This window comes from Vipera berus, assembly GCF_964194415.1.
Source record: "Vipera berus genome assembly, chromosome: 9".
In the NCBI taxonomy this organism is placed as follows: domain Eukaryota; kingdom Metazoa; phylum Chordata; class Lepidosauria; order Squamata; family Viperidae; genus Vipera; species Vipera berus.
This window is the reverse complement of record NC_138212.1, coordinates 19,124,285-19,140,967: the sequence shown is the minus strand read 5'-3', so window position 1 is coordinate 19,140,967 and position 16,683 is coordinate 19,124,285. Positions and strand designations below refer to the sequence as shown.

The 16,683-nt window shown below is 40.7% G+C and overlaps 1 protein-coding gene across 1 annotated transcript in view; it reads right to left on the bottom strand.

Moving 5' to 3' along the window:
• Window positions 1–16,683, bottom strand: part of CSMD2 (CUB and Sushi multiple domains 2) — a gene marked incomplete at both ends in the record, with an annotated part of 651,882 nt that overhangs the window by 89,110 nt on the left and 546,089 nt on the right. Inside the window, 3 exons of the mRNA XM_081334380.1 lie at window positions 6,022–6,091; window positions 8,023–8,141; window positions 10,663–10,875. Coding sequence (XP_081190506.1) covers window positions 6,022–6,091; window positions 8,023–8,141; window positions 10,663–10,875 — 402 coding nt within the window. The remainder of the gene's footprint in view (window positions 1–6,021; window positions 6,092–8,022; window positions 8,142–10,662; window positions 10,876–16,683) is intronic.

Here is a 16,683-nt window from a genome sequence, read left to right as displayed (position 1 = left end):
AAGATAGCTTCACCTAGTATTAATTGTGTCAAAGTTTATCAGAGTAGGGTTTTTTTTGGCATGCCTACTGGGGGTGGGAGGGGTGAGTCCATGAAGGAGGATGGTTAAAAAAAAATCAATATGGTGGCCACAACTACACAACGGAAGCCTTGTCCTATTTAACATGTGTTCTATGCAAAAAAGAGGCATGAACTTGATCTTGTGGTCATTGCTGTGGAGCCATTTAACCTTTTAAGCCTCTCCGTGGATTTCCCTGCCAATCAGATAGATTTCTATTCTGGGGAGCATTTGACAATTTATTTTCCCACCATGTACTACTCATATGCTAACAAGGGAACTTATGGAAGTTATGCCTTCCTGTTGCTGACTCCTAGATCTGGATCAATTTTCCATCTTCATTTGTATGCAAGATTCTTTTACTGAAGCCTTACAATAAAAATAATAAATAATATATTTTTACACAGTAAAAACAATATTAGCATTCATAATTAATATTCGTTGTCTGGTATATCTTGAAGGGCACGCAATATCCAGGATCACTTCTTGGAGTACAATAGGCTCCTAGCTCTCTTCAATACAGTCCAAATCAGAGCCTAGAGCAAGGCTTTTCAACCAGTAGTACGGGCACCACCTGTGGTACGTTGGCACCTGGCAGGTGGTACACGACCATCCTAGAAAAGTAGTAGCGGGGGAAGGGAATGAGCTGAACCAGTGGCAGCACCGCACAAGCCTGAGCGAGAGATGGCTGGAGCTGCAGGGCTGTCAGGGCTCAGCGGAAGCACCAGGATCAGCACCAGGTTCCAGATGGAGCTCGGCGCTGATCCTGGTGTGTCTGCTGAGCCCAGAAGAAGCGCCAATCAGCTGGAATGTTGCAGCATCTCCAGGGGCTTGTGATTTACATTCAGATGCTTGGCAACAGATTCATATTTATGATGCTCACAGTGACCAAAACCTGCTGCAACCACCCAGCAGATGGGGGGGGGAAATAAAAACCAAACACCCCCCCAACCCACCCCCACTGCCAATCTTCAACAGAAATGCTCACAACAATGAAAACCTCGGACAGGAGGAAGAGTGCTACCAGGCGGGCAGGTAGGTGTCTTGCTCGGCTGTGGCTTGGGGGGCACTTTTTTCAGCGCCATTGTAACTTCGAACAGTCACTAAGCAAACTGTTGTAAGTCGAGGGCTACCTGTACTTCATCACTCCCCCCCTTTTTTTTGGTCATCAAGTTTTTGACACCTTGCTAGGCGACTGGTGGTACTCAGATATTGCCATATCCTAAAAGTGGTACAATGGGTGAAAAGGTTGAAAAGCCCTGGTCTAGAGTACGATACTTTAAATCCACCCTGACATCTGACAGCACAGATTCCCTTCATTATTCCCTTCATTTTTTTCCTGCTGATTCTATTGCTTTTTAATTTCATCCCCCCTGATGTCTGTTTAAATGAAACTCCTTCTCAATTATTTAAAAAGGGGAACATCTGGATAAAGGAACATGGGACATCCCTATCCAGTCCATTTTGTAGGGACACAGTAGCAGTTTATCAAAAGTTTATTGCTTCTGTCTTTCAGAATGTGACACAACAATATTTATATCTCTCTACTATCATTTTTTTTCCTGCAAGAAAGGAAATCATACTGTTAAAGGCTATTTCTTATTCAGGAGGTGCAGTCAGAAAACCAGGCATACTGATGCAACAAATTAAGCAACCTATTTCTAAAGGGAAATGGTAAAAAAAAAACTCATGCAAAATTGGTTTTTTATTTAGGTGTTTTACAGTCACGGAACATGGAAAATAGGTTTGGAAGGGACCTTGGAGGTCCAACCCCTTGCTCAGGCAGCAGACCCTATACCATTCCAGACAAATGGCTGTCCAATCTCTTTAAAAAAAAAACCTCAATTGATAATATTGCACATCATGTGATGCTTAAAAAACAGCTGGACATTGTGTAAAAGAAAAGAAGAAGGGGCAAAATTGAAGCAGGGTGGGGGGGCAACCATTCCAGTTCAGAGACTATTGTTCCCCCTTTCTGCTAATCTCTTTTCTTCCCCCACAACAGGAGAGTACAAAAATGGTAAATAGGAACTGATATTCTGCATAGCGGTTTTAAAATTAAACCATGGGGCACATGTAATTTGATTCTGAGGAAATTGTAGGATTAGAATGTGGTAAAAAAACCAACAAAAAACCTCAGGGTTATGATGGTGGAATCTAAGCTCTGCCTTTTTGTGCATTGCGCACAACAAATGGGCACAACTTCAGTCACACCACAGTGATTGCCATCTTGTGGTGTTTTTTTTTTGTTGTTGTTGTTGTCACATTCTGTGGACAATCCTGTGCAGGATATATGAGAAAGAACATCCTAAAAAAAATAAAAAAAAATTAAGGAAGTCATAAAGGCAAGGAAGGTGGCTGGACTTTCGTTTTTCTCTAATATTAATAATGGTTTAATTGTAAGGGTAGAAAAAGTTTTGTTCAAGGAACCCAGAAGCTCTTCTGGTTAATCAGGAGGCTGCCGAATTACTTGAAGTTCATCTCTCCATATTTAGCATCTCATTAATAGCCCTCTCCAATAGCTAATATCTATATTTACAACTATGTAAATCAGATATAACTGGATGAAAGAGACATATATATTTAAAAAAAGAAAAGTAGAAACATTCTCCTCATTGAATTTGTGTATGTGATTTTTCTTTTTTTACACTTTATCGTTCAATGAAAGTCGTTTTAGTTTTTGATTGGAAGTCGCCCAGAGTTTATTATACGATGGGCAGCTATATAAATATTTTAAATAAACAAATAATAAAATAAAACCTGTTAGCACCCTTCCTGGCTTCCTATAGCTTCTTGAAATTTCAAGAGATATGGCAGGGACGATTCCTTCTCTTTTTTTCGCTCTCTCTCTTTTTGTTAAGATTTGTGGCCACGCGAGAGGTGGGCTGGTGCGGGCACGCAACTCCACTCACGCAAACAGCGACCCCAAAGCTTCTCTTCTTCCTTGTGCGAGCGGAGCTGCCCTTGCATGGCCCAGTTCCCCTCTCTCTCCCCCCCCCAAGCTGGGCTGCCAAGCCGCCTTGCTCCCCATGCTCCAAAAGCAGAGTAGTGAGAGCGGAGGCTGAATAGGACGGGTGCAGCCTGCTCACTTTTGCTGACTCACTGAGGCTGCTTGCGCAGGACCCAAAGTGCTTTTGGAGCATCAGGCAGCCTCAAGTGAATCTGAAGGAGCATGAGATTGCACCCCCCCCCCAAGGCTTCTCTTCTCCATGCCGAAAGCTTTTACAAACAGAGAAAAGGCTTTGGGGGAGGGAATCATGCCCTCCCCCGCCCCAGCCAGGCCGCCAAGCTGCAAAAGTTGGGGACCACTGAAATAATGAATAATGGGAAACTTCAAGACCGCGAAAAGCAACGTATGTACCAACTCAAATGACAAAACAAGCTTTAAAAAAGCATTAAGAGAAATGCTGCTTCTGCTTTCTTCCCCTTATTCCGCAGAGAATTCAGAATTTATTTTAAAATTTCTCTCTTAATGGGAATATCCTGTAGCTTACTACATTTGTTGTTGTTGTTGTTAGTTGCGATGTCGTGTCCGACCCATCGCGACCCCCATAGACCATGTTCCTCCAGGCCTTCCTGTCCTCTACCATCTTACTCTGTGTCAAATTTCACTCCTGTGCTGATTGTATGGTGCAATGCAATGCAAGTGTATGTTCAATGTCATGTCTATTGTGGATCAATGTTTTGAAAGTCACTAGGGGTTTCTACATGGGGGGAAAGTGGCTTGCAAGACCTCATCTTTTAAGCTGATCTGTCACTTCTTCCTTTACTCAAAACCGGGCAAGGGTTTTTATACTAACACTGCTTCAGCTGTTTTATGCTAATATTGATTCAACTGTTTCCATGTTTACGGAACAGAGGTCTGCAGTCAGATATAATAAAAATGTTCTGATGAAGTGCAAATAAGGGGGAGGCCACCTTCAATTACTATTCATAACTGAGTGGAACAAAATATTGATGGGCTGAACAGAGAAAAAGAGACACAGAAGACAACACAAAACAGAAAAGAACATAGGACAGAATAGTTATAGCTAGAAAAAAAAAAGATATATTAAAACATGATCTGCCTCTGGAAATAACAATTCTTGGTGAACACTAGCTTGATTCATACAGAACATCAAACCCTAAAACACAGTTGCCACATTCACATAACTATCAATCAATATATAAAGAATATTATGTTTATAATAGGCTTGTTATGGCTCACATAGACTGCTAAAAATGATTGGCCCAAAGGTGCTTTTTTTCCAAGAGGCAACTGGACTTTGTTTTTCTTTGAAGAAGAAATTTTTCTGAAGAATTCAGCTGGGGAGATCATATGTTTCAGAGGAGGCAAACTGAATATTCTCACCCTTGCATAAATCACTGAAGATCTAGTCTAACAGATGTTCTTCAGGTATTGTTTGTAATCTTGGCAAAGTAGCAAACACATTCATCTACTACTGACCTCATTCCTGTCTGGAAAAAAGACACTTATTTGTGGTATCTTTGTTTTCTACAGACAAGTGATGGCTAAAACTGAGCACAAAGGTTTACAACGTGCCTTGCTGTTTTAAAGAGAGATGAGAGATTATGAAAAAAGCATTAGATGAGAATACAATTTCACAAAAGGATTTCTTCAACATTCAGATGCTCACTAACATATGAGCAAGTCGTGGAACATCAGAATGAAACATGAAGAATGGAATGGAATGGAATGGAATGGAATGGAATGGAACGGAATAGAACGGAACAGAACAGAACAGAACAGAGTAGAATAGAATAGAATAGAATAGAATAGAATAGAATAGAATAGAATAGAATAGAATAGAATAGAATAGAACAGAACAGAACAGAACAGAACAGAACAGAACAGAACAGAATAGAATAGAATAGAATAGAATAGAATAGAATAGAATAGAATAGAAAATATGGAATGGAATAGAATAGAGTAATAATAGAATAGAATAGAATAGAGTAGAGTAGAATAGAATAGAATAGAATAGAATAGAATAGAATAGAATAGAATAGAATAGAATAGAATAGAATAGAATAGAATAGAATAGCATAGCATAGCATAGCATAGCATAGCATAGCATAGCATAGCATAGAATAGAATAGAATAGAATAGAATAGAATAGAATAGAATAGAATAGAATAGAATAGAAGCTGGAAGGGGCCTTGGAGGTCTTCATGGTCATAATCACAGTTACAATTATTAATCGTAAGTTACAAACAACAATTGATACATCATAAGAAATCATTAGGACAAACTAGTAGGAAAGACAAGATGAGAAAAGATGAGAAATGAAATATTTATTATTATTTTATTTATTAAATTTTTATACCGCCCTTCTCCCGAAGGACTCAGGGTGGTGTACAGGGCAATAAATAGTGCTGTGGAAATTAAGTGTTCAGCAGAATGATGGCGCACAGGGAAAAAACTACCCTTTATGTCCGGTTGTTTTGGCAAGCAATGTCCTAAATGTTACACATGAAGTAAAACTCAACATATAACAAGGATTACTATCTTTGGTATTTTTGCTTCTGAAAGCCCACCCCCGGCCTCAGTCCAAGGCTTAGATCAGATATATCAAGGAAAGACTGCAACACATTGCAGTACCCCATTCATTCATCCTCTTATTAATGAAAGTCAATTTGTGATAGGTGGGGTAAAGCTCAGGAGATGATGAGTTCCAATCCTCCATTGGGCACAAAAGCCAGCTTTCCAACCAACCCACTCTTCGCGGGAAAACAGGAGGTCGGCCCATCAAGTTCATATACTGATCTGAGGAGTCCAGAAATAAAGGTCAGGTACATATTGAATAATTAACGGCCCTCATTAATGGATTTAGCATGTTGGGGAAAGGAAGGAGGGGAGGGGAGAGGAGGAGAGAAGGAAAAGGAAAGGGGGGGAGGGAGAAAAGAAGGAAGAGAGGGTAGAAAGAAGGGAGGGAGGGAGGATCCTTAGCAAAGATCTCTTACCTATACAAAGTGGAGGAGGATAGTTCCAGCGTCGCACAGTTCCTGGCATGCAGGAAATATGAGAGTGTCCCTGTGAAGCAAGGGAAGCAAGCAAGAAAGAAAGAAGCCATAAGCAAGTAGGAAGCTGTTGTGATTCAGGATCAGCCTGTGGATTCGGCAGTTGGGTCGGACGACTCAGAGGAGGAGGAGGGGGTGTTGAAGAGCTTGCTGAGGGGATTGGACAGCTTGATGAGAGCCCCCAGCCAGGCCCCTCTCATCTGGTCACGATGCAGACCCAGCTGTGTGAGCCTGACAGCGTGGATGAAGATGACCCACAGCTGGCCCTGTTCAAGGATGCCCGATGCAGGAGGCAGTCAATCAGGAGTAAACAGAGGAAGGCAATGGGGCACCTCGGAAGGAGGCAGAGAGAGGCCACGCCCTGAACTGTATTTAAGGGGAATGTGTGGGAGGGCTGGTTTGCTGAAGGCAACCGCTTGGATAGTTCCTGTTTCTTAGCTCCTGTTTCATGGTTGGTGTCTTGTCTTGCTCTGTTTTATGTGAATAAATTTGGCAGGCTTTATTCCAGCCTCTTGCCGTTTGTAAAGGGGTTGTCCCTGCTTTTGCTGCAGGGCCGGTAGCAGGCTGGTACAGAACAGAAGCAAGAAAGAACTGAGAAACAGGCCAAACAGAAAGAATAAGGAGGGTACCTATCTCAGCCAATGAACATTCTTTAGCAAAGAAAGGAAGCGATACATACTACAGCCTGGAATTCTAAGATAAGATAGCTTTCTTTCGTTAAATGAGGAGAACATCAAGAGAAGAGCCAAAGGTACACTTGGAAAGGAAAACAGACAAAAGACAAAGCATTTTTTTTAAAAAAAAGATACTGTACACAGATGTGTGTGTGTGTGTGTGTGTGTGTGTGTGTGCGTAGGGACGCACAATTTTATGAATAAATATGAGATGCTCAAAGCATGCTCAACATGAGATGCTAAAACTCATAGTATTGAATATGGGTATTGAAAGTGTTTCTACCCAGAATGACATTTAACAGGAAAAGGTATTGTGAAAAAAGTGTTAATGATATCCAAGAAATGGAAAAAATATGGTACAAATCTGAATATTTTTGAACACACCGTACCTTTCTTTAATTCTGGAGTATTTAACTCTACAATTCCACTGTTTGATTTTGCATTAATTTTTCAGCGAAATGCATTTCCCACGCTTCCAAATACCATTGATCCAGAGAAAGATGTAAATTTGATTTTTCAGTATTTCCCAGTAACATACCTTGCAGCTAACAACAGGCAAGGAAATCAATTCTTCATGTTGCATCAATTTTTTACACCACAAAGCAACAGGAAGGTTCAAATTACTCAAATTCACTGAGTAATTTTCCTGTGGTCTTCAAACACTTTTAACCAAAGATGTTAAAAACGGAACAATTTGATTGCAACCTCTCCAAGATAACCTAGAAAGATTACACTTTATATAATTTGAGTGGCACCTACAGATGCCACTAAAGTTACAATAAGATTCTGTGCCTTCAGGGACCAAATATTTCTCTAGTGTTCTATTGAGAGATTCAGGAAATGCTATGATTGAGATTGAGACTTTCATACTACACTGAAGCAATTCCCTTCATTTTAACTGAAGTTGCTGTATGCTATGGCAAAAAAAAAAATATTCATGTTCGTCTGATAGGATTTTGCAAGCTTCTTCAAAGGCAGTGTTTTTCAAATTGGGCAATTTAAGTATTTTTCAAGCTTGGCGTGCTGGCTCAGGAATTCTGAGAGTTGAAGTTCACGTATCTTACGTTTGCCAAGTTTTAAAAACACTGCTCTGAGATAATTGCATAAAGTTCATACAATAATTTCATTCTCATCTTTTCTTTTCCATGATAGCCAGATATCAGAATGGGCTGTCATATTCATGTCTCAATTTATAGTGATAAAGGCAGTGCTTTTCAATTTAATTCAATTTTTTCAGAGTTAAATAATTATGTGGAGAGTGGGTAGGTACCTGGAGAGCATATCCTGGCTCACACTGAAAGGAGACCACATCGTTCACCAGGTATCTTTCACCAATTTTCAAGCCATTACTGGGGACAGCAGGTTCTGGGCAGCTGGAGAGACCCACAGCTAAAAGGAAGCACAAAGACTTAATTAGTATTTAGCATCCTAACAGTTCCTAACAGTGAGGACAATTAAACCAGTGGAATGGCTTGCTTTCAGAAATTGTGGGTGCTCCATCACTGGAGGTTTTTAAGAGGAGACTGGACAGTCACTTGTCTGAAATGGTATAGGTTCTCCTGCTTGAGCAGGGGGCTGGACTAGAAGACCTCCAAGGTCCCTTCCAATTCTATTCTATTCTATTCTATTCTATTCTATTCTATTCTATTCTATTCTATTCTATTCTATTCTATTCTATTCTATTCTATTCTATTCTATTCTATTCTATTCTATTCTATTCTATTCTATTCTATTCTCTATCCATTTGTGCACATATCACTACTCAAACAGGCTGTAGCTACCAAAAGTTCAGAAAATTCACCCCAATTTTAAAATTTATTATGCCCCATCAAGTCGTGTTAGAATCCTAGTGATCACATAGATTTTGTCTAAGGGGATCTGTCCTTCACCTGGTCTTTGAGTTCTTCTAGCAGTGCACTTATCCCCACTAAAATTAAGTTCATCCATCTTGTTGCTGGTCGCCCTTTCTTTTCTTTCCTTCCACTTTCCCCAGTGTTACAGACTTCTCCAGAGAGCGTGGTCTTTGTATCATGTGTCCAAGATAAACGGATGTACCATCAATTGAAGACTGCATGGATAGACCTTTTTCATGACAACCCGACCCTAACCTGGTCCTTCAGTTTTTCTAATGGTGCATCCATGACCACTATATCCAAGTGCTGGTTGTACTCTCCTCTTTCCTTCCACTTCTCCCAATGTTTGAGTTTTTTTTCCAGAGAGCTGGTTCTTCACATAATGTGTCTGATGTAAGATAATTTGAGCTTGGTTATTTGTTCTTCGAGTAAGGATGCTGGGCTGATTTGTTTGATGATCCGCCAGTTTGTTTTCTTGGCCAATTTAAAGAATCAAGATTGAAATATCTGTGTGATTTCAACACCTTGCAACTTGGATGAACTTCAATACAAGACACCATTGTTTCATGTCACTCTGACTTGCCTAACCTAATTCAAGTTTCTTTTCTCCCTGCCAAGCCTTCTTGGAGACCTCTTCCTGAAACCTGATTCATAGAAGACATCATTTCAGTCCCTGACTTGGATCTTCAGAGATGCCAAGGACAGATTCAGTGCATTACGGCTCCTCTCTGAAGTCAGGTGGAGACCTTTCAGCAGCATTGTCTCAGAGGATATTCTCGGTGCAAAAATGTGCTGTTGAAAGCTGCACCTCTTTCTCCATCCCTTTTTTCTTTATTTTATACTGCATATCAGAATATAGGATAGGAATAGTATATCAGCCCTAGGATAGGAATGGAATAGATCAGAACACGAACTTACTGGATTGGATTGGTCTCCTAGTCCAATGGTGCCCAGGGCAAGAATTCTCATACCGCCCAGAAAAGGCTATCCAACTTCCCCTTTTGAAAGCCTCCAGTGATGGAGCTTCCTTGACTCCAGGAGGCAGGCTTAATACTCTGATGATTAGGAAATTTCTCATTTTGAGTTTGGATCTCTCTTTGTAAAGTTTCCACTCCTTGGTTCTTGTCCTTCCCCCAGATAAGCCCACATTCTCTTCCCTGTTACAATCTTTCAAGCTGTCAGAATCCATTTATATCATATTCATAAATGTATGTTTAAAACGTTGTTCCTGGATTCTGTCATCTCCCGAGGAGGAGGGAACGAATGTGTATTGAGTCTGTATTAGGCATTTCAAAGGAAAAGAGAAGCCTTTTGAACTGGGGGAACAAAAGGGAGGGTTAGGGTAGGGAGCATCTGGCTTGTGTCAAGGAAGAGAGCAATAAACATAAAAGGTCCTAAGTTCCTTTTTCCCACGAGAGGGATGATACGAGGTAAATGATGGGGGACTGACCAAATGGGGTTAAGGGGGGGTTGAACCGGGAACTCTTCATAAGGTTTTAGTTTGTAGAACAATATTAAGTCCTGTCTTGTATTCCTACAACCAAGCATGTCATAGTAAAGATTCCTTTTGGACTAGATTTGGCTCCAAGAGTTTTGTCTTCCTAAGACGTGGTTTGGGGTGGGTCCTGACACAAGCACTGCTATTATACCTCAGCTACCCTATCTCTTCTTTAGGCTAAAAGGTAAAGGTAAAGGTTCCCCCGCACACGCGTGCTAGTCGTTTCCAACTCTAGGGGCCGGTGCTCATCTCCGTTTCAAAGCTGAAGAGCCGGCGCTTGTCCGAGGACGTCTCCGTGGTCATGTGGCCGGCATGGCTAGACACCAAAGGCGCACGGAACGCTGTTACCTTCCCACCGTAGTGGTCACTATTTTTCTACTTGCATTTTTACGTGCTTTCGAACTGCTAGGTTGGCAGAAGCTGGGACGAGTAACAGGCGCTCACTCTGTTACGCGGCACTCGGGATTCGACCCGCCAAACTGCCGACCTTCTGATCGACAAGCTCAGCATCCTAACCCACTGAGCCACCACGTCTCACAATTCTTTAGGCTAAACATACCCAATTCCATTAACCATTCTTCATAGGTTGCAAGCCTTTCGCCTTCTATGTTGATTTTTTTTTCCTGAGCACTTTTCAGTTCCTCAACATTTGTGTTGCCCTGGGTTGTACAGAACTGGACACTGTATTCCAGATGTGGTGAGGTCAATGCAGCGATTACTTCCTGTGATCCCAATATTCTACCTCTGTTGATGCAGCCCAAGGTTGCATTGGCTGTTTAGTATGGTACAATGCAGCATATTTATTTATTTATATTTTATTTATTTTAATTCCATTTATATCCCGCCCTTCTCCGAAGACTCAGGGCGGCTTACAAGCTTAGCAGTAGCCTTCATTCTATGTATATGCCTGCTTATTAGGGCTTTCACACACACCCCAAGCGGCATTATTACAAAGTCAGCTTAATTGCCCCCAACAATCTGGGTCCTCATTTTACCTACCTCGGAAGGATGGAAGGCTGAGTCAACCTTGAGCCTGGTGGGACTCGAACCTGCACTAATTGCAGGCAGCTGGTGTTACTTAAGGAGGCATTAGCTGCAGCATAGTAAATCTGCTTAATTTGTATTCTATCGGTTCGCCCTGATCTTTGTCCAAAGTATTGCCATCAGTGGCAATACTTCTAGCCCCAGACTTGCATTTTTTTTTAATAAGAGGAACAATGTTCAAGTTCTTAAGAGCACTTTGAACTTTGAACCTCTGGACCATTTGGAGCAAAGTGCTGAACGATGGTACTAAATGAATGAATATATGTAAAGGATGTCTCGCTAAAAAGACTTTCTGACTTTTTTTGGCACTCAAAAATCTAATACAGATGAGTTAAGGCAGGACAAATGAATGAGTATTTTTGAGTTCCTAAAAACAGCCTCCAGAAGGAGAAGGGAAAAAAAGCTTTTTAAGAGGCACTTTGTTGATATGTCAAGCAAGCCCCAAAGCAAAAAGATATATTTGATTTCTCTTTATAAGCTTCATCTTTTTCTTTTTCTGCTCCTGGAAATGGCCAGTTGAGCAGCTAGTCCCTCTTATCCTTGCATTTCTGTATGAGAACTAAGCTCTGAAAGTTGATTAATTCCATAGCACTTTGCCCTGGAGAACTCTTAACAGCTTGGTATCAAAAATATTATTGTTATGAAGTGCCAGCTATGCAGGTGCCTTAGCAGCATGAAATTTGTCTTGACGTGAGGAATGTATCAAACTGCTACATTGATTTAGTCTGTTGATCTACCTAGCCCATGAATACAGCAACTGTGAATATTGCAAGGCAAAAATCTTTTCTATTCTGTCTACTGGACAACTCACTGAATGTACTAGAGAATTTCTGCATAGAAAAATAATGGAAAGGGCGAAGACCTTATATAATGTAACCTTTTTTGCAAGATAGGAACAGTTCTCAATTGTATTATTTTTCAGAGTTTCAAGCTTTCATGATTTTTTACCATTCTGATGATCCTTTGTTTTCTATCAGGTCTTGACTTTGTTGTCTACCAACTTGTATGTTCATTAAACTATGATCTCTAGTTGATTATTGCAGTATTATTCCATTAAACAATTATAAAAGGTAAGAATTAGACAGGATCTTGAAGATCATCTCATCCATCCTTAACCCCATCTCATGAATGTAGAGCCTTGGTGGAGCAGTGGGCTAATGCCTCCTTAAGTAACACCAGCTGCCTGCAATTAGTGCAGGTTTGAGTCCCACTAGGCTCAAGGTTGACTCAGCCTTCCATCCTTCCGAGGTAGGTAAAATGAGGACCCAGATTGTTGGGGGCAATTTAGCTGACTTTGTAATAATGCCGCTTGGGGGGGGAAAAGCCATAATAAAGCAGGCATATACATAGAATGAAGGCTATTGCTAAGCACATTGATTTGTGCTTCTTAGATTGTAAGCCGCCCTGAGTCTTTGGAGAAGGGCGGGATATAAATGGGATTAAAAAAAAAAAATTCCTGTTACCTTGCCAATTACACACTTCCAGTGGAGGTAAGTCCACCATGTCCTGAAGAATCATTATTATTAAGACTTTTTTTCCTGATGTCCACCTGAAGTCTATTTCCTTATGTTTTAATTTGTTTTCCTGTCCTATCTTCTGAAACAACTCCGAACTATTCTGCCTCATCTTTTACATCATGGCAATTCAGATATTGGATAACTATCCTGTCCTCCTAATATTTTTTCCCCCAAGCTAAATCACTTTCAACTGTTTCTTGTATTTTTTTTTCTTCCAGGCCCCTTATCATTTTAGTTGAGAAGGACACCCCTAATTTGTTAATGTTCTTTCTAAAATATGGTGGCCAGAATTGGTCATATTATTCTCAATATATTATAGTTTGAACAATGCAGAATAGAGAGCAATGGCTTCTTTTGATCTTGACATTATATTTGTTGCAGCGTAGGATTGTATTTCCTTTCTCTTTAGCTTTGTTGGCTCAGGTTCAGTTCTTGATCTCCAAAAGCATCAAAGTCCTTTTCATATGTATTCTTGCCCAGAATGTCTGCCTACACCACCACCCCATCCCATAATCATACCTGTGATTTTTCTTATTCAAATGTAGGACTTTGCATTTAATCTTGATGGTTTCTGCCTAGCTTGTCAAAGACCTCCTGAATCTTGATACGGTTCCCTAAGGGGTTTACTATCACTGCACCTTTCTGTTGTCTGCAAATTTTATAATCTTGTTTTCTAACTTGTTCTCATCCATGACGTATGTTGAATTGCAGAGACCCTAGAATGGTATGAACCTTGAGATACTTCACCCCTGTTTGATGGAGAGCTAATGATATGCACTTCTGAGTGATTGCTCAGTCATCTTTTCTCCATGCAGTGGTAGCACAGTCCAGCTCATTTTGTTACCTTCTTTACGAGAATCTCTTAAGAGACTTTATCGAATGCTTTGCTGAAATCAATTAAGTGGAATACGATGGCAGAATTGTGGGCTTAAAAAAGAATAACGCTTTCCTTCAATATGGCAGCATCCCAATTAAAGTGCATTAAAATCACCCCACTAGTATCTAGCCCATGATGGAAGCTTCGAGAGTTAAATCCTGCACCAGGATTTAAATTCTAAATTTAAATATGTTGTGTCTCCAAATTCAGAATGCTCCCCCATGTAACGCATGCGTACAGTCCCGGTGGAAATGAATACATCATATACGCTGATGATCTTCTCTGGTGGAATGAAAAAGGACACTGCTGTTGTTGTTTTTTCCACCATGGGACTTCCTTCAGAAGCTGACTGGCAGGGCCCAACAAGAACCATCTGTTCTTGAACCATCCGAGCTCTGGCTGTGGCAGGGATATAGTGCATAGACGTCATGCAGTTTGGCCACCAGGGCTTCAATCTGGGAAATGACTAGCACTCCAGTTTGACTGAGTCAACCCATGGAATTGTTGAGGTGCTTTGTGCAGTGTCACATGGATTCTTTTTTACCTTTCTGGAATTCTACATCCTGTCCTGATCAGCACTCGATGAGGTAGAGTATGACATGTGGGATAGGGGATACATTTTTTTCTCCAACTTCTTTGTCAAGTTACCTCTGCTAGAAAAGAGCCTCTGGAAAAGGACCATAACTCATAGAATAACAGAATTGGAAGAGACCTTGGAGGTCATCTAATCCAACCCCCTGCTTGAACAGGAGACCCTATACCATTTCAGACAAATGGCTTTCTAGTCTCTTCTTGAAAGCCTCCAGTGTTGTGAACTTCTGAAGGCAAGCCATTCCACTGGTTGATTGTTCTCACTGTCAGGAAGTGTCTCCTTAGTTCTAGGTTGCTTCTCTCCTTGATTACTTTCCATCCATTGTTTCTTGTCTTGCTTTCAGGTACTTTGAAAAACAGTTTGTGGCAGCCTCTCAAATACTGAAACTTGTAGAGAGCTTTAACTCATTTGTATAGAGCTTTATGTGCCCCCATTTGTTTCTAACCATCACGCTAATACAGGGGTGGGCAACTATGGCAACTTTATGACCTGTAGACTCCCAGCTCCCAGAATTCCTGAGCTACTACTCCAATGCTAGCAAAATCTTTTTAAAAGGAGAGGGTTCAGATTTAGTTCTCCCACCCTCACTTCCTGTCTTCAATTACTCCAGAAATTCTTTGGCCTAAGGCCATGAAAAACTGCCAATCAGTATAGCTAGCAATGAAAGGATCGGTTTTATGACCAGACAAGATAAATCTTTAAACAGCATCCAAAGTTTAATAGCAGAGAAAATGCATAAAACCTTAGATCAATCTCTAGCATCTCTAATTAACTAGCTCTATCTTTTGTTCTACCTGGTAAATCTCAGAAATAAATCTTGAGGGGATGGAAAAGTATAAGTTGAATTTAAATTCAGGGAAGAAGCATTTGCTAACAGGGAGACAACCATTGCATATAATCATTACACAATAGTGTATGTATTGACAAAAACATTAAGTGATCTTTGAAAAATCAATACTTTTTTTTAAAAGCAAGACTGGCTACTGTACACAAGGAAAGATGTTTTATGACCTGTTTCAAGCTCCATAATTTTAAAAAGTAAGGTTCCTTTAAAGGACTCTATGGATCAACAAAAGTACAATTTATAAATCACAGGAAATAATAGCACTATCATTTGAAAGTTTTCAGACAAACTCAAACAGGTTAGAGAAAGATGGTGAAGAATATTCTTTCTACTCAGGTAATATTAAGGAGGGATTTAAGTCCTTGAAGGCCTGTAAAGCAACAACAAATGGCTACAAAAAGCTAACTGTCTATGGAGATTCTCAGTCATCCAGGTCATAGTTATCCCAAAGATGCTTTTTCAGGAGACAACTGGACTTTGTTTTACTTTGAAGACATTTCACTTCTCATCCAAGAAGATTCTTCAACTCTGACTGGATGTTGGGGAATGTAAAGATTATACTCCTGCAGACAGCTGTTCATTTGCATTTTTTTGGCAAGAGCCTTGGTGGAGCAGTGGGCTAATGCCTCCTTAAGTAACACCTGCTGCCTGCAATTAGTGCAGGTTCGAGTCCCACCAGGCTCAAGGTTGACTCAGCCTTCCATCCTTCCAAGGTAGGTAAAATGAGGGCCCAGATTGTTGGGGGCAATAAGCTGACTTTGTAATAATGCCACTTGGGGGGGGGGGGGCGAAAGCCCTAATAAGCAGGCATATACATAGAATGAAGGCTATTGCTAAGCACATTGATTTGTGCTTTAGATTGTAAGCCGCCCTGAGTCTTCGGAGAAGGGCGGGATATAAATGGGATTAAAAAAAGTCATTAATGCTACCTGGAGGCTTATCTGTGTCCTCAGGGTCACCTGAGTAGTGAAAATGGGTGTGGAGCCTTCTTGGAACTGTTAAAAGGACTATGTTGTAGACTGAAGATAGATGACGTTGTATCCCTCCCCCTCAGTTGAGAGAGGGCTGTTCAGTTTTGACATAGGTGGCCCCATAGATGGTTTGAAAGAGGGGTCAAAGAGGAACAAGTCAAGGGAAGATCAGTAAGTGTGAATAGGAGACCAGAGCCTTATTTCTACATGGGGAACCTAAAGAGAATAAGTATATTCACCTCTGAGAAAATAAACTAAGAGGAAATACAGTATCATTTTGGAAAAACCTGGTGGGATGTACTATAGAAGGCAGCCAAGACATTATTATCCCAAAATCTTGGGCATGAATTCAAGGATTTAAGTTACAAGATGGCAGATTTCAATGCCAGTTGCAGACTACTATTTATTAGGGGGTAGGCTTTCATTTAATGGATGGTTTCAACCTGAAGTTGGAGAGTCATTTATTTGGTACACTGGGTTTGAGAAGTTGGATTCCTGCACTAATCTGGGATTTGGGCTAGATGGTCTCCTCCAATAGTAAGACTTTTTGGATTAATTTCTAGGTTCTGTAGTTAGTTGGTTTAAATCCAGACTGTTCTAGAACCCACCCAAGGCACTTCTCTGAGAATTTACCAGTCACTGATTGCATATCCCACCCCTTTCTTCCAATTGCTTGGATTTACTGAATCTGGGATGCATCAGAAGTGGGACACAACATATCTTCCATTTGCAGAA